General features: G+C 43.1%; 1 protein-coding gene across 1 annotated transcript; it reads left to right on the plus strand.

Annotated features, from left to right (window-relative positions):
- The first annotated feature begins 9,756 nt into the window (after positions 1–9,756).
- Positions 9,757–13,806, plus strand: LOC109770081 (S-adenosyl-L-methionine-dependent uroporphyrinogen III methyltransferase, chloroplastic). Its single transcript, XM_020328796.4, has 6 exons — positions 9,757–10,493; positions 10,622–10,699; positions 10,962–11,031; positions 11,119–11,188; positions 12,938–13,145; positions 13,225–13,806. Exons 1-6 carry the CDS (start codon positions 9,939–9,941, stop codon positions 13,402–13,404), a joined length of 1,161 nt encoding a protein of 386 aa, XP_020184385.1. The 5' UTR covers positions 9,757–9,938; the 3' UTR covers positions 13,405–13,806.
- The last annotated feature ends 7,775 nt before the right edge of the window (positions 13,807–21,581 follow it).

Consider the following 21,581-nt stretch of genomic DNA (forward strand, 5'->3'; position numbering starts at 1 on the left):
TTCCGATCTGTTTTTCGTTTTAGTATAACTTTTCGCTCGTTTATCGGAATCAGGCGATTCAAGCGCCTAGAGTTTCGTCTCAAAACCCTCTTTCCGTTTAACCAACTCAAACAAGTTTTTGCTATTGTAAAATTTGACTTAAGTCCAGATTAGTAAACGAAGCTTGTTTCTTTCGCCGTTTGAGTTTCGTTGCTTCGTTCAATTTGATTCTTTTTGTAAACCGGAGCTCTTAAGTTGAACTTTCTGGTTAGATCTCTTATTTTGAGTTTTACTCGTGCACCCTTGCTTGATTGCTTATGTATGTATTGTTTGTTTGCGATAGAGTACCCGGAGTGCGAAGCGTGCTACTACGAGTCTCTAGGTTTCACGGACCATCAGCAAGGCAAGTAACACTTTGATCATACCTCTTTACCACCCAGTTTTATTGCATTAGATCAATCCTCAAACAATTGCATGATTAGGATCTGATTAATATGTGGGTTTTGGGAAGTAGAAGAGGTAGTACCTATTGCCATGTTTATTATCAAACCTTTGGGAGTTACTTCTACGTTTGCTTATATTGCTATGCTATGCTCGTAGACGTGGATTGGGTTTGAGTGAATTCTTCATGACAGATGTGAGATTATTAATTTATGGTTCAACTTAAGGTGGCTACTTAAATAAACATCTGGGTGGATTGAGGCACCTGGAGAATCCAGTGTTGCCTGTATTTTTGGATATCCCGGAGTTCCCGTGTGATCATCCTATGGACCGCCACCCAGGCTCAAAGGGATCATGAGATTATTCATGCTAGAAACTTCCGTGTGCAGCCACAAGCTATTATGGGCTCTAGCATAGTTGAGTAGGTTACATGACCTCTTGAAGAGGTGGGCTAGCAGATGTAGGGGAAAGTAGGTGTAACTGTCCACCCGGAGTAAAGAATAGTGTTTCTGAAAGACTGTGTCTCGGTCATCCATTTCTCAAACACCTTGTAGTGCGAGAAATCAAGTGGAGGCGATCGAGTCTTGTGGGGAAAAGTGCACAAACCTCTGCAGAGTGGACAAACTAATCATGATTAGTCGTGTCCCCGGTTATGGACATCTTGAGTATCTAGTTCTTGGATTATCATGTGAATCTCATCATCATGTTACTTAATTTAATTTGATTGGGTTAATCACGTTCTTAATTGGGATTGAGTTGGAGGTACCTTCTCAATGTTTAACAACCACCATGATAGTTAAATAAAATTTATTTCTTTGTGGTAGGGAAAAATTGGCTTTTTGCAAAACTGTAACCATAGAGCTTTCCACCAGCCAAATATGCATGTAGTTTTCGGGCTGCAACGTATCATGTTGGAGACTTTTCAGATGACGAGTAAGGAGCCTTAGGTCGTGGTCTTATACTCAGTGATGCCGTTGGAGTTGATGGACTCACTTTATCTTCCAAGCCTTCCGCTGTTATCGTATTTAGATGGCCTTAAGCCATATTTATTTGTATTGAGTTCTCTTGAACTATTCGATGTAATAAGTGTGTGATTGCTACTCTGTTATAAATCCTTCAAAGTACTATGCGTGTCAGCATTACCAATCCAGGGATGACACTGATGCACGGAGACTAGACTGTTTGAGGTCTGGTCGCTACACCCTCCCCCATAGTCTGAATAGGACAAGGAGAGGGGGGCGGCGCCCCCCCTTCCTTCTTCTCCTCCACCTCTTTCCCCCTCTTCTCCTAGTCCAACAAGGAAAAGGGAGGGAGTCCTACTCCCGATGGGAGTAGGATTCCTCCTGGCACACCCCCTCCTGGCCGGCCGCACCTCCCCCTTGCTCCTTTATATACGGGGGCAGGGGGGCACCCTAGACACAACAATTGATCGTTTGATCTTTTAGCCGTGTGCGGTGCCCCCCTCCACCATAGTCCACCTTGATAATACTGTAGCGGTGCTTAGGCGAAGCCCTGCGTCGGTAGAACATCATCATCGTCACCACGCCGTCGTGCTGACGAAACTCTCCCTCAACACTCGGCTGTATCGGAGTTCGAGGGACGTGATCGGGCTGAACGTGTGCTGAACTCGGAGGTGCCGTGCGTTCGGTACTTGATCGGTCGGATCGTGAAGACGTACGACTACATCAACCGCGTTGTGCTAACGCTTCCGCTTTTGGTCTACGAGGGTACGTGGACAACACTCTCCCCTCTCGTTGCTATGCATCACCATGATCCTGTGTGTGCGTAGGAATTTTTTTGAAATTACTACGTTCCCATACAAAATATGTGTGCTTAGGTAATCTTTCTAGCATTTGATCAATAAAAGGCACAGGGTAATGATCTTTTCTAGTTTATTTTTTAATTTTCTAAAATCAATTACAATTCTATAGCCTGTAACAATTCTTTGCAGAATAAGTTCATTCTTATCATTAGGAACAACAGTAATACCTCCCTTTTTAGGGACACATTGAACAGGACTTACCCATCTACTATCAGCTATAGGATAGATTATACCTGCTTCCAGAAGTTTTAATATTTCTGTCCTTACCACTTCCTTCATCTTCGGATTTAACCGACGTTGGTGATCAACAACAGGTTTAGCATCAGGTTCCATATTAATCTTGTGTTGACATAGAGTGGGAATAATGCCCTTTAAATCATCAAGAGCATATCCAATAGCAACTCGGTGCTTCCTTAGAACTTTCAATTATCTTTCTTCTTCATGTTCTGAAAGGCTAGCACTAATAATAACAGGATATATCTTCTTCTCATCAAGATAAGCATACTTCAAAGTACCCAGCAATTGTTTTAATTCAAACACAGGATCACCTTTAGGTGGACGAGGACCTCCTAGAGTTTCAATAGGCAAATTGTGTTTAAGCAGAGGTTGTTGTTAGAACAAGATTCTATCTATTTTATTTCGTTCATGCATATGTAAATCATTTTCATGGTCTAGCAGATATTGTTCAAGAGGATCAGTAGGAGGCACAGCAATAGAAGCAAGACCAATTATTTCATCCTTACTAGGCAATTCTTTTTTATGAGGTTTTATACTAAACTTGGAAAAATTAAACTCATGAGACTCATCACCAAAGCTAACACCGACAGTTTGTTTCTCACAATCTATTTAGCATTAACGGTGTTCAAGAAAGGTCTACCAAAGATAATGGGACAAAAATTATCTTGTGGGGAACCAAGAACAAGAAAATCAGTAGGATATTTTATTTTCCCACACAAGACTTCAACATCTCTAACAATCCCAAGTGGTGTGATGGTGTCTCTATTAGCAAGTTTAATAGTAGCATATATTTCTTCTATTTCAGTGGGTGCTATGTCATTCATAATTTCTTGATATAAGGTAAAGGGAATAGCACTCACGCTAGCACCTATGCCACATAAACCATGGTAACAGTGATCTCCTATTTTAACTGAGACAACAGGCATGCCAACAACAGGTTATCCGTTTTATCGGGTTTGACAATTCTAGTAGCTGCATTACAGAAGTAAATAACATGCCCATCTATATTTTCTTCCAGAGATCCTTAACCATAGCAACACTATGTTTTACTTTGATTTGTTCATAAGGCTTAGGTGTTCTAATATAACTTTTGTTGACCACTGTTGAAACTTTAGCATGTTCCTTCATCCTAATAGAGAAAGGTGGTTTCTCAATATAAGCAGTAGGAACAACTGGATCAACATTATAAATAATAGTTTCCTCTTTAGCTAGTACCGGTTCTTTAATTTCTTATTTAATAGGTGGGTGATATTTAAACCACTTCTCCTTAGGGAGATCAACATGAGTAGAAAATTATTCACAAAAGGAGGCTACTATCTCAGAGTCAAGTCCATATTTAGTGCTAAACTTTTGAAAAGCATCGGTATTCATAAAGAATTTAACACAGTCAAACTAGAGCTTAATACCTGACTCTTTACCTTCGTTGAGTTCCCAATCTTCAGAGTTGCGTTTAATTCTTTCCAAAAGATCCCACCAGAATTCAATAGTCTTCTTCATAAAATAACCAACACAAGAAGTATCAGGCATGGATCGATCATCATGAGAAAGCCGAGCATAAAAATTCCGAATAATAATTTCCCTTGAGAGCTCATGATTGGGGCATCAATATAACATTGACTTAAGCCTCCCCCAAGCTAGAGTGGTACTTTCTCCTTCACGAGGCCAAAAATTATATATGTAATTCCGATTACGATGAACTAGATGCATAGGATTTTTTTTTGGTGAAACCCCAATTTCAATCGATTCCAATTCCAAGATCCAATATCAAAGCATAGCCTATACCATGCCAATGCTTTTACCTTCAAAGATAAAGGTAAAACCTTCTTCTTAACTTCATCTCCGGGTAAACCTGCAAGCTTAAACAATCCACAAGTTTCTTCCACATATATCAAGTGCATATCAGGATGTTTTGTTCCATCTCCTGCATAAGGATTAGCTAGCAGTTGTTCTATCATAACCGAAGGAATTTCATATTCAATATTTTCAGTAGGTGCAGTAGGTTGAGGGGTAACTAATTGTGGTTCCGGTCGAGGTGAAGATACCCCGAACAAACCCCTCAAAGGATTGTTTTCCATAGTAACAAGTGACAATAAATTTCAGCACATAGTAATAATTTTTCCTTACCAATTTCCACTTACCAAGAGCTCTTCACTCCCCGGCAACGGCACCAAAAAATAGCCTTGATGACCCACAAGTATATGGGATCAATTGTAGCCTTTTCGATAAGTAAGAGTGTCGAACCCAACGAGGAGCAGAAGGAAATGACAAGTGGTTTTCAGCAAGGTAATGTCTGCAAGTGCTGAAATTGTAAGTAACAGAGTAGTTTGATAGCAAGATAATTTGTAACGAGCAAGTAACGACAATAGTAACAAAAGTGCAGCAAGTTAGCCCAATCCTTTTGAGGCAAAGGACAGGCCAAAACGGTCTTTTATGATAAGCAAAGCGTTCTTGAGGGTACACGGGAATTTCATCTAGTCACTTTCATCATGTTGATTCGATTCGTGTTTGCTACTTTGATAATTTGATATGTGGGTGGACCGGTGCTTAGGTGTTGTTCTTACCTGAACAAACCTCCTACTTATGATTAACCCCCTCGCAACCATCCGCAACTACGAGAAAAGTATTAAGAATAAATTATAACCATAACATTAAACTTGTGGATCCAATCGGCCCCTTACGGAATAGCGCATAAACTAGGGTTTAAGCTTCTGTCACTCTCGCAACCCATCATCTAATAACTACTCCACAATGCATTCCCTTAGGCCCAAATATGGTGAAGTGTCATGTAGTCGACGTTCACATGACATCACTAAGGTTATCACAACATACACGTTATCAAAATATCGAACACATATCAAGTTCACATGATTACTTGCAACACGATTTCTCCCGTGACCTCAAGAACAAAAGTAACTACTCACAAATGATAATCATGCTCAAGGTCAGAGGGGTATTAAATAGCATATTGGATCTGAACATATAATCTTTCACCAAATAAACCATATAATAATCAACTACAAAATGTAATCAACACTACTAGTCACCCACAAGCACCAATCTATAGTTCGGGTACAAAGATTGAACACAAAAGATGAACTAGGGTTTGAGAGGATATGTTGTTGTTGAAGATGTTGATGGAGGTTGTCCTCCCCAAGATGGGAGAGTTGTTGGTGATGATGATGACGATGATTTCCCCCTCCGGGAGGGAAGTTCCCCCGGCGGAATCGCTCCGCCGGAGGGAAAAAGTGCTCCTGCCCAAGTCCCGCCTCGAGACAGCGGCACTCCGTCCCGAAAGTCATCTCCTTATTTTTTCTAGGTCAAAGTGACTTATATACCAGAAGGTGGGCACCGGAGGTGGGCCGGGCTGAGCACAACCCACCAGGGCGCGCCTGGGGGGCCAGGCGCGCCCTAGTGTCTTGTGCTCACCAGGTGGCCCCCTTCCGGTGGTTATTTGCTCAAGTATTTCTTATTTATTCCATAAAAATCCTTGTGAAGTTTCAGCTCATTTGGAGTTGTGCAGAATAGGTGGCCTGACGTAGCTTTTCCAGGTCCAGATTTCCAGCTGCCGGAATTCTCCCTCTTTGTGTGTACCTTGCATATTATGAGAGAAAAGGCATTAGAATTACTCCAAAAAGCATTATTATGGATAAAAACATTATAAATAACAGTAGGTAAACATGATGCAAAAATGGACGTATCAGGCACCCAAATGTTTTTATCTCTATCTTTTTCGCTTTGAGCTCTGACACCTCTACAAATCCCTACTTCCCTCTACGAAGGGCATTTCTATTTACTTTATGCAATTTTTATTTTTGAGTCTGCATCTTCTCTTATAAAGCACCAACTAAGGGGCACTATGATCGTACTTGAGCATTGGGTGTAGCTAATATGCGAGTGTGTTTCATGAATGGATCAATGATTGAGCATAATGGGCTAGGGATAACTTGCTTTAGTGTTGATATTTTGAAAGACATGGTTACTTGTTGATATGCTTGAGTATTGAAATCTTCATGTCAAAACTAGACTATTGCTTTGAATCATATAAAAGTCCAAATGTCCATGCTACAAATAAAAGAATATGTGATGAACATGTTAGGCAGTATTCCACATCAAAATTTCTCTTTTTATCATTTACCTATCCAGGACGAGCAGGAATTAAGCTTAGGGATGCTGATACGTATCCAACGTATCTATAATTTTTTATTGTTCCATGTTGTTATATTATCATTCTTGGATGTTTTACAATCATTTTATAGCCACTTTATATCATTTTTTGGGACTAACCTATTGACATAGTGCCTAGTGCCAGTTGCTATTTTTTGCTTGTTTTTTACTTCGCAGAAAATCAATACCAAACGGAGTCCAAACGCAGCGAAACTTTTTGGTGATTTTTTCTGGACCAGAAGACACAAGTTGGACCAAGGAAGTACCAGTGGGGTGCCCCGAGGGGGGCACAACCCACCTGGGCGCGCCTGAGGGCCCAAGCACGCCCTGGTGGGTCGTGCCCACCTCGGTGGCCTCCCACACCACCTCTTTGCTCTATAAATACCGCAATATTCCAGAAATCCTAGGAGAGTCAACGAAACACAATTCCAGCCGCCGCAAGTTCCAGAAACAACAAATCCAATCTAGACACCATCACAGAGGGGTTCATCATCCTCATTGGTGCCTCTCCGATGGTGTGTGAGTAGTTCATTGTAGACCTACGGGTCCGTAGTTAGTAGCTAGATGGCTTCCTCTCTCTCTCTCTCTCTTTTGATTCTCAATACAATGATCTCTTGGAGATCTATTTGATGTAACTCTTTTTGCGGTGTATTTGTTGGGATCCGATGAACTCTGAGTTTATGACCAGATCTACCTTTTTATCCATGAAAGTTATTTAAGTCTTTTGATCTCTTATATGCATGATTACTTATAGCCTCGTATTTTTTCTTCGAATGTCTGGTTTAGTTAGGCCGACTAGATCGATTTTTCTTGCCATGGGAAGAGGTGCTTTGTGATGCGTTCGATCTAACGGTGCTCAATCCCAATGACATAAGGGGAAATGACACGTATGTATCGTTGCTATTAAGGATAACAAGATGGGGTATCTTCCTACATGAATAGATCTTGTCTACATCATGTCATCGTTCTTATTGCATTACTCCATTTCTCCATGAACTTAATACACTAGATGCATGCTGCATAGAGGTCGATGTGTAGAGTAATAGTAGTAGATGCAGGCAGGAGTCGGTCTACTAATGTTGGACGTGATGCCTATATAATGATCATTGCCTGGATATCGTCATGATTATTTGAAGTTCTATCAATTGCCCAACAGTAATTTGTCTACCCACCGTATGCTATTTTTCTCGAGAGAAGCCACTAGTGAATCTACGACCCCCGAGTCTATTTTCTCATCATATACTTTCAGATCTATATTGCTATTTGCCTTTTTATTTATTTGCATCTTTTACTTTCATATCTATTAATCCCAAAACTCAAAAATACCTTGCTGCAATTTTTTGTTATTTATTTTATCTCGCGTTCCTGCGAGATCTATTTATCCAATCTACTACAATTTTATCTATCTTTTTACCCGGGTGGATTGACAACCCCTCTTTTACATCGGGTTGCAAGTATTTGTTCTTTGTGTGCAGGTGTCGTTCACGTACTCCTACTGGTTCGATAACCTTGGTCTCATCACTGAGGGAAATACCTACCGTAGCTATGCTGCATCATCCCTTCCTCTTTGGGGAAATACCGACGTAGTTCAAGCCGCAATCAGGCCGCCGCTGCTTCGATCCACCATGGTAGCCACAGGGAACCGACCGTCTCCACCGCCATGGCCGACTACTCCCTAGGACGAGCACGACGCGGGGGCAGAGGGCCGACGCTCAATCCGGCCGGCACCTCGCGTGCGCCTCAGCAGCGTCCGGCCTCCCTCCCTCGCGCATTCCACCCATCCCCAGGACGAGCGCGGCGGCGGGGGCGGCGTCGGGGCAGAAGGCCACACGGCCAGCGGGAGCCGCTCGTCTCCTACATGATTCATATTGGGTGAACAACCACTCATCGGGGCAAAATTACTGTTTGGTTCCATTGGGAAATTCTAGCATACGGCCGTGCACAAATTCAGATTTAGAATTAAGTACTAGGTTATGCACAAATTCAGTTTCAAAATTCAGTTAAACAAATACTAGCATATGGTTGTGCATTCTGGCTGGTAGTACAAGACTTTGGGTGCTGCTGAATACGATTGTCGATTGTGTGTGTGTGTGTGTGTGTGTGTGTGTGTGTGTGGTGATTCTGCAAAATTAAAATTACATCCATAGTTGAAGTTTTGTTCAATACGTATGCAATTGTGCATAACAAATTTGTGCGACTGGTTTGAATTAGTAGTAGTAGTCGTTTAATTTATGTTTTATTTAGAACTATGTTGAATTATGCTTCAAATGAAGTAGTAGTTGAACTTGCTATGATTGAATTATGTTTCAAATGACGTACTAGTTGAAGTTTGTAGTTTTACATCTCCAGTTTGCATCATCTATTAGAGTTGCATTTTTACATCACCAATATACATCATCTGTTAGAGTTGCCTCTTTGTTGAAGAAGTAAAAAATCATTTCTTGGAGATGTAGCTTTATTCATATCTCTAAATTTGCATCTTTCTGTTGGAGATGCTCTAACATCGTCACCTACGGCTGCGAAAGGAAGGAGAAACCAAAGCTGAGGGCCTCTTTGATTCGTAGGATTTCCAAAACGCGGAAATAGGAAAAGCATGGGATTAGAGTGGAATGCCGTTTTGAATCCCTACAGGATTGTACGAGTGTTTCATTGTGCATAGCAAAAACGTAGGATTCTTTTAAAGAGGTTTGAGTGGATGGAATGTTTTTTATGAAATCTAGTGCAAATGAATCCTATGAAGAAATTCCTATGGCTTACAATCCTACGAATCAAACAACCAAGATAGAAAAAATTCCTAAGATTTAGAATCTTTTAAAATTTCTTTGAGAATTCTTAAAATCAAAGAAGCCCTGAACCATATTTCCAAGACACTGACCACAGTCGCTCGCCACCATCAGGAGAGGTTTAGCGATGTGCGCGCGTGGCTGACACACTGCATGACACCATCGTGGAGGCCGGCGGCGGCGGCGCAGCAAAAGGTGCCCCAGAGCCAGAGGGGCGCACTCTCACTTGGCTACCTTCCGACCTGAACCCCGTTGTCTGCCGCGGCGGTTCATTGAACCTGGCCCTTCCACACTCGCAAGGCCGCACTTTTTTTAATCAAAAGGAAGGGCCGCCTCCTCCCTCCTCTGGTCTCCGATCCCCTCTGCCCCTCCACCCCTTCGCCCATCCAAAACCACACCACCACAACGGACCACCCGCCTCCGGCTGTCCTGCTCCGGCCCTCACCTCACCTCGCTCCCGTATAAAATACCACCCCCTGCCTAAATCCACGGTCCACACCCCTTGCGACGCCATGGCTCTCGCCCTTCGAGCGCCCCTCTTTCAGCCGCTTCCCGCCTCCATTCCCGCGCCCTCCACCGCTTTCGCCAGCACCGCGAGGCCTTCCTCCTCCGCTGCCACCGCCACTGCCATCTGCGCCGCTGCGTCGCCGTTCACCGAGGCTACGTCCTCCTCGAGATACCGCCGCGACGCCTGGTCCTACACTGCCCAAGACTCCTCCTCTTCCTCGTCCGCCGCCGCGGCGGCGGCGGCAGCGGCCTCGGGCCGCCGGGACGACGAGATCGCCCTGCAGCTCCCGGAGCTGCGGAGGCTTCTGGAGGCTCTCAGGGCGTCCAGAGGGAAAGGGCTGGAAGGGGAGCGCGGCGGCGGTGGGCCCGGGAGGGTAGCGCTGGTTGGGACGGGGCCAGGGGACCCGGAGCTCCTCACGCTCAAGGCGGTTCGGGCTATCGAGGCGGCGGACCTGGTGCTGTACGATCGCCTCGTGTCCAACGAGGTGCTCGATTTGGTCGCGGATGGCGCCAGGCTACTCTACGTCGGCAAGACGGCCGGATACCACAGTCGCACTCAGGTCAGTGACAAGGATCATTCATTCGGTGTTCGTATTTAAATTCAGGTGTTTTGAGGTTTATATCTAGTTTGAAATGCCAATGATATGTGTGCAGTTTCTAAGTTTGTCGGCTTGCTCATGTAATGCAGGAAGAAATTCATGAGTTGCTCCTGAGCTTTGCAGAGGTTGGTGCCAATGTGGTGCGGTTGAAAGGCGGCGATCCTCTGGTAATACGCACTTCATATTTTCAATACTACTGTACTCAATACTTCCACCGTTACTAAATACTATAAGTCTTTTTAGAGATTCCAATAAGAACTACATACGGATGTATATAGACATATTTTAGAGTGCACATTCACTCATTTTGCTCCGTATGTAGTCCGCATTGGAATCTCTAAAAAAACTCATATTTATGAATGGAGGGAGTAGTTATCTATTAGTAGTACCTTTACCTTTGAGGAAGTATGTTAATCGTGTTCTTTTCAGGTCTTTGGAAGGGGTGGAGAAGAGATGGATTTTCTACAGCAACAAGGAATTAAAGTTGAAGTTATTCCAGGTATTGTAAGCCTGTGATGGCAGCTTGGATAATTTTCACTATTCGCAATGAAACAGGTAATAATTGCTTGCACCCAAACATCTACAGGAATTACCTCTGCTTCAGGAATTGCAGCTGAACTTGGTATTCCGCTAACCCATCGGGGTGTCGCTACCAGGTAAAGTCAGCATTGTGCCCGCTTCTATCATTCTTGTGATGTGGCCGACTGATCTAGTTGTTGCCCTTTATCAAAACATGCTTTTCTTTGAAATGGCCTCTGTGTAATCTTCGTCACAGCTGATCAGTTGATTTTCATCATCTGCATCTACTTCTCGAATGCAACTTGAAATTTCTGTCTGATTTAGTAAATATTAGAGTTGAGGTTCGATGCTGTCCTAGCTTATTACTCCCAAATGTATGACATTTGCTCAACGTAATTTGACTATAAAAGCAGTATAGTGGAAATACTCTGCACTAATAGTCCATTTGCCTATCTCTGTGTTCTTAAGTTCTGTAGCTGAATAGAAGCAAGAAAAAGTTTTTTTTAACGAGGCAAAAGACTTGCCATTTTCATATATATGATGAAAGTGAGAATCACGCGGTTAATTACGGAAAAAAAGGTTAAACCTATACAACCACCCATACCGGAACATGACAGTCTTGATTGCACGGCCAGCCAATCTGTCACACAACAGATACACTGCACACACTGTTGAGGAGGGAAGCACCGCTGAGGTATCTGTTTTGTCATTGTCATCACTCCTCCGAGAGCAAGTGACTCTGACTTCGCCATTGACGACCACCAAGCAGCTGCGGATCTGAAGGCGAGCTACGACAGAGCGAAATGCAGTTTTGTGCCAAGGAGGAACACAACAACTGGACCGCCCATCACATGTCATTGTCACCACCCAGATGATACCGACGCAGCTATGTCTTCATAGCAGCATACAAACTACGGCGAGACCATGGAGACGCAAAAGAGTTGAGTACCAAAGCCTGGCGCAACCCCGACATTGCTCATCCCATTCATCATTGGCACGCATGCCCTGAGACCAACTACTGCAGACTTCCACCGGTCCCTCCGGCTGTAGCACAACTCCAAAATTGATGCCCCTGAGTAGGGAGATGACGTATAAGCGTCATCATCATCCAACCACACGGATCTAGAGTCCCCCCTGGAGCTACCTCAGGAGGGGAAAGAGAGCATCACCTCGATGGAGCCTTCAAGAATTAAACAGTACTTGGAAGCGTCATTGTTGTGGGCTTCGGCCATCGGCTAGAGACAAGGCCTTTGCCTGGCTCAGGGCAACTCTAACGTGGATCATCAAACTGCCTGTGAATGTCCGGACCGGACAGTCTGGACATTTTTTGCCATCCAACGGCGGTCAGCGAAATTGTCCGGACTGGTCCGGACCAAAGTCCCACAAACCGGAACCAAACCAGGGGGCGGTTTGCGGGTGTTCAGACTTTCGCCATGTAGGCATCCAACAACGCGGGCCCACCCAAAAACCCCTCTTCCGCCTCTCCCGCCGTGCCTGCTCCGTCTCCGTGTCACATTCATGCCTGTTCAGGGTGAACGTGACCGGGCGGTGCGACTTCCTACCGCACTCAAGCTGGCTGGCTGACCAGCCGTCTGCCTGCCCGGCATTCACACCATCTCTGGTATCTCCAGCCCATCACAGGCAAGACAGGTATCATTTTTTTTTGGAAAAGGAGGCAAGACAGATATCATGGTAATACTTTTTCGTGGGTGAAAGGAATGCCCTGCCCTGCCTTCAAATTTTGGTTAAGAGGAACATAAGATGATTATAGATATCATGGTAAACGAACAGACTGGCAAAATTAATTGTTGGTGATACATTATGCAATGAGAAAGTGTTTATGAATGCTGAGTAGTACATTTTTGACATATGATCTTTTTTTGCAGTGTCAGATTTTTAACCGGCCACTCTAGAAATGGTGGGACTGATCCTCTACATGTGGCAGAGAATGCAGCCGACCCGGACACAACTTTGGTTGTGTATATGGGTTTGTCAACATTACCATCACTAGCTCCCAAGTTAATGAAGCACGGTCTTCCACCAGATACTCCTGCTGTTGCAGTAGAGCGTGGGACTACCCCCCAACAGCGAATGGTACCGAGTCACAGAGCCTTACCATCTAAATTGTGTTCCAGCCCTAGCTTTTGGATGCTGAATATTTCTTTTGCTGTAGGTATTTGCAATGTTGAAGGATCTTGTGAATGAGGTCCACTCTGCGGATCTGGTTTCTCCAACTCTGATAATTATCGGCAAGGTGGTGGCCTTGTCACCCCTTTGGGTTGAGTCATCTGAACATGATGCACTTAATAATGAGAACTCGTCGCAACCGAGTACAACAGTTTCTCCTGTATAAAGTACAAGGCCACAAGGGATGTTGATGAACGTCACGCTTTTGGAACGTTTCCAAATTGAGATCTAAGGCTATATGATCTGGTTTAGGTTAGGACATGCAAAATACAGGACGTAGTGAATCTGGACAAGAGAGCAAACACGGGAAGCATATATTTTGAATATTGCAGTTGCAGAAGACGGTACATAAAACCACAGAGAATAAGGGTTCACTTCAACCCGCGGTGACAGTCCGTGATTTGGCATAATCTACTGAACTGCAGCAAATCTTCAGCATAGTTTAGTTTTGGTCTTGGACCATATGTATATCTTGAATCAAAGGTAGGATCTGTTTTTTGTCTTCCTCTGTAGCATTACTTTGTAGGGATTGCTAAAACTCAGCTAGCTGAGATTTATTTTGGTCTCATTCACTTTGTCAGCCGTTGGATTAAAAGCGCAGTTTTTTTTTGAGGGATATTAAAAGCGCAGTTATTCGTGCGAGATGAGTGAACTGGCTGTTCGTGTCGTCGTACGAGCAGTGCAGGCCCGTGGCCCATATAGGGAGCGCCTGGAGCAGCCTTTATAGGTGGCTTTTCTTCTTCTTTTTATATTCAGAAGCTAAGCTTGTTTCTCTGTTCGATGCCACCAAGCATCACTGTCGCATTTTTATCCCTCTGTTTCTTGTCTTCAGCAGCGGTTGTTTGTTTTTCCTAAGAGATCGTTTTCCATTGTTTGAACGTATACAATTTTTTAGTAGTTCCTTTTATGTAAAATAATTGTTGTAGATTTTTTAGTACAATTATTAATAGTTATTTTACCGGTTGCAGTTGCATGTCTAGTAGACATGCAACTATATGTGTTGTAATCCGGTTGAAACTGGGGTCGGAAGGAGGTTTGTTGCGCTAGTTGCATGTCCATCACTAGAGTTGCAACTGCAAATATTGTAGTCTGACTGCAACTACAGCTGTATCCAGGTTGTTTTTTCTCAATACATTTTTTTCCTTTTTATGATTTCTTTGATTTCTTCTTTTGGATAGAAAGTGGGAAAGAGTAGTGAGATGAAAGGGCCCAACTTTTTAATCATTTCATTTTCTTTCTTTGTTTTTAAAACTTTTACTCATATATTTTGTCCTCCGCGTGTAACTGCACACACAACCAAACTATGCACAATTTGCAAAAGACTTAATACACACACAACCTTTCTACTGTCCAACTAGTTTCGGTTATAGTTTAGTTGTTTGTACTTTTATTTCTTCCTTTCTATTTGGAAATATAGATTTTTTTTTCAAACTTCTATTGTTTTAAAGGTTGTGTGTGTATGCCGGTGAAGTCTTTCTTTTCATATTTTTTTGTTTATTTTGTTATAGTTGCAACCGCCCCAACCCGAGTGCAACCGCAGTCAGCACACTGTAGCGCAACCACAAGACCTAAATATGACCGCAAGAGGGAGGGTGTTAGCACCGGCGAAGTCTTCTTCAATTTTTTTGTTGTATTTGAAACCGAGCCAACCTGAGTGCAACTACAACTCAGCACACCCAAGCGCAATCGCAAGACGTATAATGTGACCGCAGCCAGCTGTCGGAGGGAGGGTGTCAGCGCCGGTGAAGACTTTTTTTATTTTTTTGTTGTAGTTGCAACCACCCCACCCTGAGTGCAACTACAACTCAGCATACCCAAGCGCAACCACAAAATGTATAATGTGACCGCAACCGGGGGTCAGGAGGAGGGTTGTCGGCGCCGGCGAAGTCATTTTTGATGTTGTTGTAGTTGCAACCGCCCCAACCAGAGCGCAGCTGCAACTCAGCACACCCAAGCGCAACTGCAAGACGTATAATGTGAACGCAACTGCAAGACGTATAATGTGAACGCAACTGAGGGGTCGTGGGAGGGTTGTCGGTGCCGGTGAAGTCTTTCTTTCCTTTTTGTTGTAATTGCAACCGCCCCAACCCGAGCGCAACTGCAACTCGACACACCCAAGCGCAACCGCAAGACGTATAATGTGACCGCAACCGGGGGTCGTGGGAGGGTTGTCGGCGCCGGCAAAGTTTTTTTTAAAACAATTTTTTTTTGTTGTAGTTGCAATCGCCCAATTCGAGTGCAACAGCAACTCAGCACACCCAAGCGCAACCGCAAGACGTATAATGTGACCGCAACTGGGGGGTCGAGGTGTGGGGTTGTCGGCGCCGACGAAGTCTTTTTTGTTTCTGTGTTGTAGTTGCAACCACCCCAACCCGAGCGCAACTAGAACTCAGCACACCATAGCGCAACCGCAAGACATAAATGTGACCGCACACCATAGCGCCGACAAAGTCTTTTTCATTTATTTATTTTGTAGTTGCAACCGCCCCAACCCGAGCGCAACTGCAACTCAGCACACGCAAGTGTAATCGCAAGATGTATAATGTGCCGCAACTAGGGGGTCGGGGCGTGGGGTTGTCAGCGCCGGCGAAGTCAGTTTCATTATTGTTTGTTTTTCTTGTTGTAGTTGCAACCGCCCCAACCCGAGGGCAACTGCAACTTAGCACAACCAAGAGCAACCGCAAGACGTATAATGTGACCGCAATTGGGGGGTCGAGGTGTGGGGTTGTCAGTGCCAGCGAAGTCTTTTTTTATTTTTTTGGTTTCTTTTTTTGTTGTAGTTGCAACCGCCCCAACCTGAGCGCAACTGCAACTCAGCACTCCATAGCGCAACAGCAAGACACAAATGTGTCCGTAACCAGGGGTCGGAGGGAGGGTGTCAACGCCGACGAAGTCTTTTTCATTTTTTTGTACTTGCAACTGCCCCAACCCGAGCACAACTGTAACTCAGCACACCCAAGCGCAGTCGCAAGACGTATAATGTGACCGCAACCGGGGGTAGGGGGTGGGGTTGTCAGCACCGGGAAGTCTTCTTTTTCATTTTTTTGTTGTAGTTGCGACCGCTCCAACCCGAGCGCAACTGCAACTCAGCACACCCAAACGCAACCGCAAGACGTATAGTGTGACCGCAACCAGGGGTAGAAGGGTGGGGTTGTCGGCGTCGGAGAAGTCTTTATTTTCATTTTTTTAGTATTTTTGTTGTAGTTGCAACCGCCCCAACCCGAGCGCAACTGCAACTCAGCACACCATGGCGCAACTGTAGGACCTAAATATGACCGCAACCGGGGGTTAGAGGGAGGGTGTCAGCGCTAGCGAAGTCTTTTTCATTTTTTTGCTGTAGTTGAAACCGCCCCACCCCAAGCGCGACCGCAAATCAGCATACCCAAGCGCAACCGCAAGACGTATAATGTGACCGCAACCGGAGGTCAGGGGAAGGGTTGTCGGTGTCGCCGAAATCTTTTTTGTTGTTGTCGTAGTTGCAACCACCCGAACCCGAGCGCAGCTGTAACGCAGCACACCCAAGCACAACCGCAAGACGTATAATGTGACCACAGCCGGGAGGTCGAGGGAGGGTTGTCGGCGCCGGTGAAGTCTTTCTTTTCTTTCTGTTGTACTTGCAACCGCCCCAATCCGAGCGCAACTGCAACTCAGCACACCCAAGCGCAACTGCAAGTCGTACAATGTGGCTACAACCGGGGGCCAAGGGGAGGGTTGTCGGCGCCGACGAAGTTTTGTTTAAAAAAATTAGTTTTTTTTGTTGTAGTTGCAACCGCCCAACCCGAGCGCAACTGTAACTTAGCACAGCCAAGCGCAACCGCAAGACATATAATGTGACCGCAACCAAGGGGTCGAGGGGAGGGGTTGTGTGCTCCGGCGAAGTCATTTTCATTTTTTTGTTGTACTTGCAACCGCCCCAACCCGAGCGCAACTGCAACTCAGCACATCCACGTGCAACCGCAAGATGTATAACATGACCGCAACTGGGGTTCGAGGCATGGTGTTGTCAGTGCCGGCGAAGTCTTTTTCCCTATTTTTTTGTTGTAGTTGCAACCGTCCCAACCCAAGCGCAACTGCAACTCAGCACACCATAGCGCAACCGCAAGACATAAATGTCACTGCAACCGGGGGTCAGAGGGAGGGTGTCGCAACTGCAACTGTCACAACACTCACACAATTGGTGTAATCAAATTGGTTTTAGTCAAACATTCAGATTGTTACATAGCTCGCTAGTACCAAGCATGAATATAACCCCAGTTATATATGCAATGATTTTTTCCAAATACTTGGTGCACTTTTTTGATATGTGACATTTTTCAAAAATACATGGTGAACATGTTTCATGCGATAAACATTTTTATGTACATACATATTTTTAAAAAATTTCACAGTATTTTTTTCCTAGCTGTTTAACATTTTCTTTTTTAGGCAATTCATTTGAATTTTTTTAATAATGTTTGGCATAAAACAAGGCAGGGCCCAGGCAGAGGCTCCTCCGAGCTATTGTTTTCGAGCAAAAAAATAAAAACAACAACAGGAAAACGCTCCCAAAAGACAAACAACGAATGGCCCAGGAAGAAGTAGCGACAATATAAAACGACCACACCTTTTGTACACAGATGGATGACGTCATGTCATGAGATCAATTTATATTTCATCTAGATGAATTCTAGGCAACTTTGTTTAGTGGCTACTCTTGAAACATGTTGGCCAGTATTCTGTCAGGCTCATCTGTTCGGCTTAATAACGAATTTTGAACAAGATCCGCACGGGACCAGTCGAGCGTTCATGGGCTAGTCTCTGAAGGTTTCGGTTGGAAGGCAAATACAGACTCACAGACTAGTCTTGCGACCCTTAATCCAATTACTTCTCCTGTTATCTTAATGTTATCACTAAACCCCCACTAAACCTAAATTCTCTAGCTTGTGATTTATTTTTGCTAGCTTATTAATGGACGAGACATGGTATGCACTATGCAGAACTCTTTTTAGGGGGTGGTGCACACTACACAGACTGATTCCTTTTATAGCATTTTTGTTAGACAAATTCTTTTTTCTTGAGAAAATACAAATTCTTTTATTCTTTTTATTTTTGTTATAAAAATTCTTTTTATAGAAAATGGTATACACACTGATTTTTTTGAGCAACTGGTATACACACTGATTTTTTTGAGCAACTGACAGAATACTGGCATACACGCTGATACGTCCCTCACCGTGGATTGGCCCGGTTCCTCGCTTTTGTGCTCAATTACTTCATGGGCCAGCGCCCAGCCTGCGCTGCCACTTCCTTTCCAATTCGGGAGCTCCTCCTATTCAGCGCCCGCTGCCACAAGATACCCCTATGTGGTTCACGGCCTAGTCTGTGAGCTCACTAGGCTGCCCGCCCGGGGCGCGCCTATGTCTTGCTTCAAGCTAGAAGCGGAGAGCAACTAATTAAGGATACCCATGCGGAGCCTCGCAAGGGTCATTTTTGGTGGGCTGAGAGCATGTTATTTGGCGCACTCTCAGCGGCTGCCATGTGGCACGTGTTGAGCGCTCCCTTGTTTTTCTTTTTCTGTTTTTGTACACGTTTTGGGAGTTTAGATGTTTTCTTGTGTTTTTGGGCATTTCGGTTTTCCCTAGATCTTGGAGCAAAAAATGGTTGAATTTTTTGCACGAAAATAAACAAGTTTTTCTTTTGCTTTCACGAGAGGCACACATTTGCTTCTCGTCGAGGCACATATTTGCTTTCGCAAGAGGCGCAATTGTCTCTCTCTTAAAAGACAAAAATGCATTTTTTTTAGCTTCCACGAGAGGCATAGATTTGCATCTGCGAGAGGCACAATCGTGTCTCTAAAAAAAACGTATTTTTTTTGTTTGCACGAGAGGCGCGGATTTGCTTCGTGTGGAGGCACAGCCATGCCTCTCGGAAAAGCAGCAAAAAATATTTTTTTCTTTCACGAGAGGCACAGATTTGCCACTCGTAAAGGCACAGATTTGCTTCCATGAGAGGCATAAATTTGCTTCTCGTGAGGGCACATATTTGCCTTTCGTTGAGGCATAGATTTGCATGTGCCTCTCGGAAAGAAAAAAAAGCATATTTTTTGCTTCCGCGAGGGGCACAAATTTGCTTCTCTTGGAGGCACAAATTTGCTTTTGGAGAAGCACAACTGTTCCTCAGAAAAGAAAAAGGTAAAAAATGTTTTCAACTATTGCTTTTCTCTTCTGGTTTTTCATGAATTTTTTTCTTCGAAATCTATTAACATGATATCTAGTTTTGAAGGTCTGGACGTGCACCTACGTCTCTCTTCAAGCTAGAAGAGAAGAGCAACTAATTAAGGGTAACCCTTGCGGGAGCCTCGCAAGGGTCACTTTTAGTGGGCTGAGAGCATATGCAACTTGGCGTGCTTTCAGCGGCCAGCCATCACGTGTTGTGTGTTGGCCGCTCCCGCATAATCCATTTTATGTTTTTTACGCCTTTTTGGGGTTTAGTCGTTTAGATGATCTTTTTTCCCGTGTTTTTTGGTATTTCGGGTTTCCCTAGATTTTGAAGAAAAAAAGTTAATCTTTTTGCGTGAAAATGAACGCACTTTTCTTTTGATTACACGAGAGGCACATATTTGCTTCTCACGGAAGCACATTTTTGCTTCTGCGAGAGGCATAGTTGTGTCTCTCCAAAAAGAAAAGACATGTGCTTTTTTAGCTTTCACGAGAGGCACAGAGTTGCTTCGCGTGGAGGCACAGATTCGCATCCACGATAGACACAACCGTGTCTCTCCGAAAAGAAAGAAAACATGTTTTTTTTATTTCCACGAGAGACACAGATTTGCTTCGCGTGGGGGCACAGATTTAGGTCCGCGAGAGACACTTGAAAAGGGAAAGAAACACGTTTTTTTTGCTTCCACGAGAGGCACAAATTTGCTCCTCGTGAAGGCACAAATTTGCTTTTGTGAGAGACAGATGAGGTTCTCGTGGAGGCACAGATTTGCCTCCGCTAAAGGCATGCCTCTTGGAAAGAAAGAAATAAAAAGTTTTTTTCTTCTACGAGAGGCACAAATTTACTTCTAACGGATGCAAAAAATCCGCTTTCATTAGAAGAACAACTATTCCTATCGAAAAGGGAAAAAAGTAAAAAAAAAAACATGCTTCTAGCTATTTATTTTCTTCTAGCTTCTTAACCTATTAACATGGGATCTAGTTTCGAAGATCTGGGTGCGAGACATCAAATGGTGAAAACGATCAAAAATTTGGACGCACTATTCAAGAAATAAAATGTTTTAAATAAACGAATCTACGAACGAAAGGAAAAGCTCACATGTTACTACAAGTGATGTGCATACAGTGCGTCATTTGTCAGCGCCTAAAAAGGTGGAAATGACTTTTGCACGGGGCACCCATTAATTAGTGATCTCGATATTGTCTCACTTAGCTGCCCGATTGGGCCGACCCAGCATGGAGATAGGCCTCCAACACTTTTTTCTTGTTTTTTCTTTTAGTTTTTACTTTTTCTTATACTTGAAAACATTCTGAATATGCTACTACAAAAATCAGCTTATATACAAAAGTTGTAATTGTTGATCATGCATTAAAATAATGTTAAGTGTGTATAGCAAAACTGTTTTCAATGTATACAAAAAATATACAATGCGTATGGAAAAAGTAGAAATCAGAAAATACTACTCCCTTTGATCCATATTAAATGATGCTACTTTAGTATAACTTTGTACTAAAACAACCTCAATTAATATGGATCAAAGGGAGTATAAATTTTTTTTTTATTTTGAAAAATTGTTAATCATGCAATAAAAAAAAGTTTGTATAGAAAAAATGTTTCTAACATATATAAAAATGTATAATGCGTATGCAAAATTAGAAATAAAAATCTAAAAGTCTTCAATTTTTATAAAAGCTTTAATTACGCACTAAAAATATTAAATGTGTATAATTTTTTTTCTGGTGTATACTATAAATCTACAATGTACATAAAATAGTGACATCACAATATATAAGTTTTCAGACATTTCAATTATTTATTTGGAAAGTGTTAATCGTGTATATAAAAAATGCTCCTGATACACAAAAATGTAGAATATGTATGAAAAAAGTAGAAATAAAAAAATACGTTTAAAAAATGTTAACCACAATTTGGAAAATGTTAAATTTGTTTATATAAAATGTTCCCGATGTATGCTATAAAATATGCAATGTTTATGATAAATTAGGCATAAATAATATATGTTTAAAAAAATTCTAATCATGTATTTCTAATATGTTAAATGTGTATATAATAATATTCCTAGTGTATAAAAAAATGAACAAAAAAACCTAGAAAAAAGAAAAGGAAACACAAAAAAGAAAAAAAACA

The sequence above is a fragment of the Aegilops tauschii genome, chromosome 3, assembly GCF_002575655.3.
Source record: "Aegilops tauschii subsp. strangulata cultivar AL8/78 chromosome 3, Aet v6.0, whole genome shotgun sequence".
NCBI classification, from domain to species: domain Eukaryota; kingdom Viridiplantae; phylum Streptophyta; class Magnoliopsida; order Poales; family Poaceae; genus Aegilops; species Aegilops tauschii.

Excerpts from the sequence above, each read along its gene's own strand:
- LOC109770081 (XM_020328796.4), top strand. The coding sequence starts at position 9,939 with ATGGCTCTCGCCCTTCGAGCGCCCCTCTTTCAGCCGCTTCCCGCCTCC. Across the intron at positions 10,494-10,621 it reads GATACCACAGTCGCACTCAG|GAAGAAATTCATGAGTTGCT; the intron begins GTCAGTGACAAG and ends CATGTAATGCAG. Across the intron at positions 11,032-11,118 it reads TAAAGTTGAAGTTATTCCAG|GAATTACCTCTGCTTCAGGA; the intron begins GTATTGTAAGCC and ends AAACATCTACAG.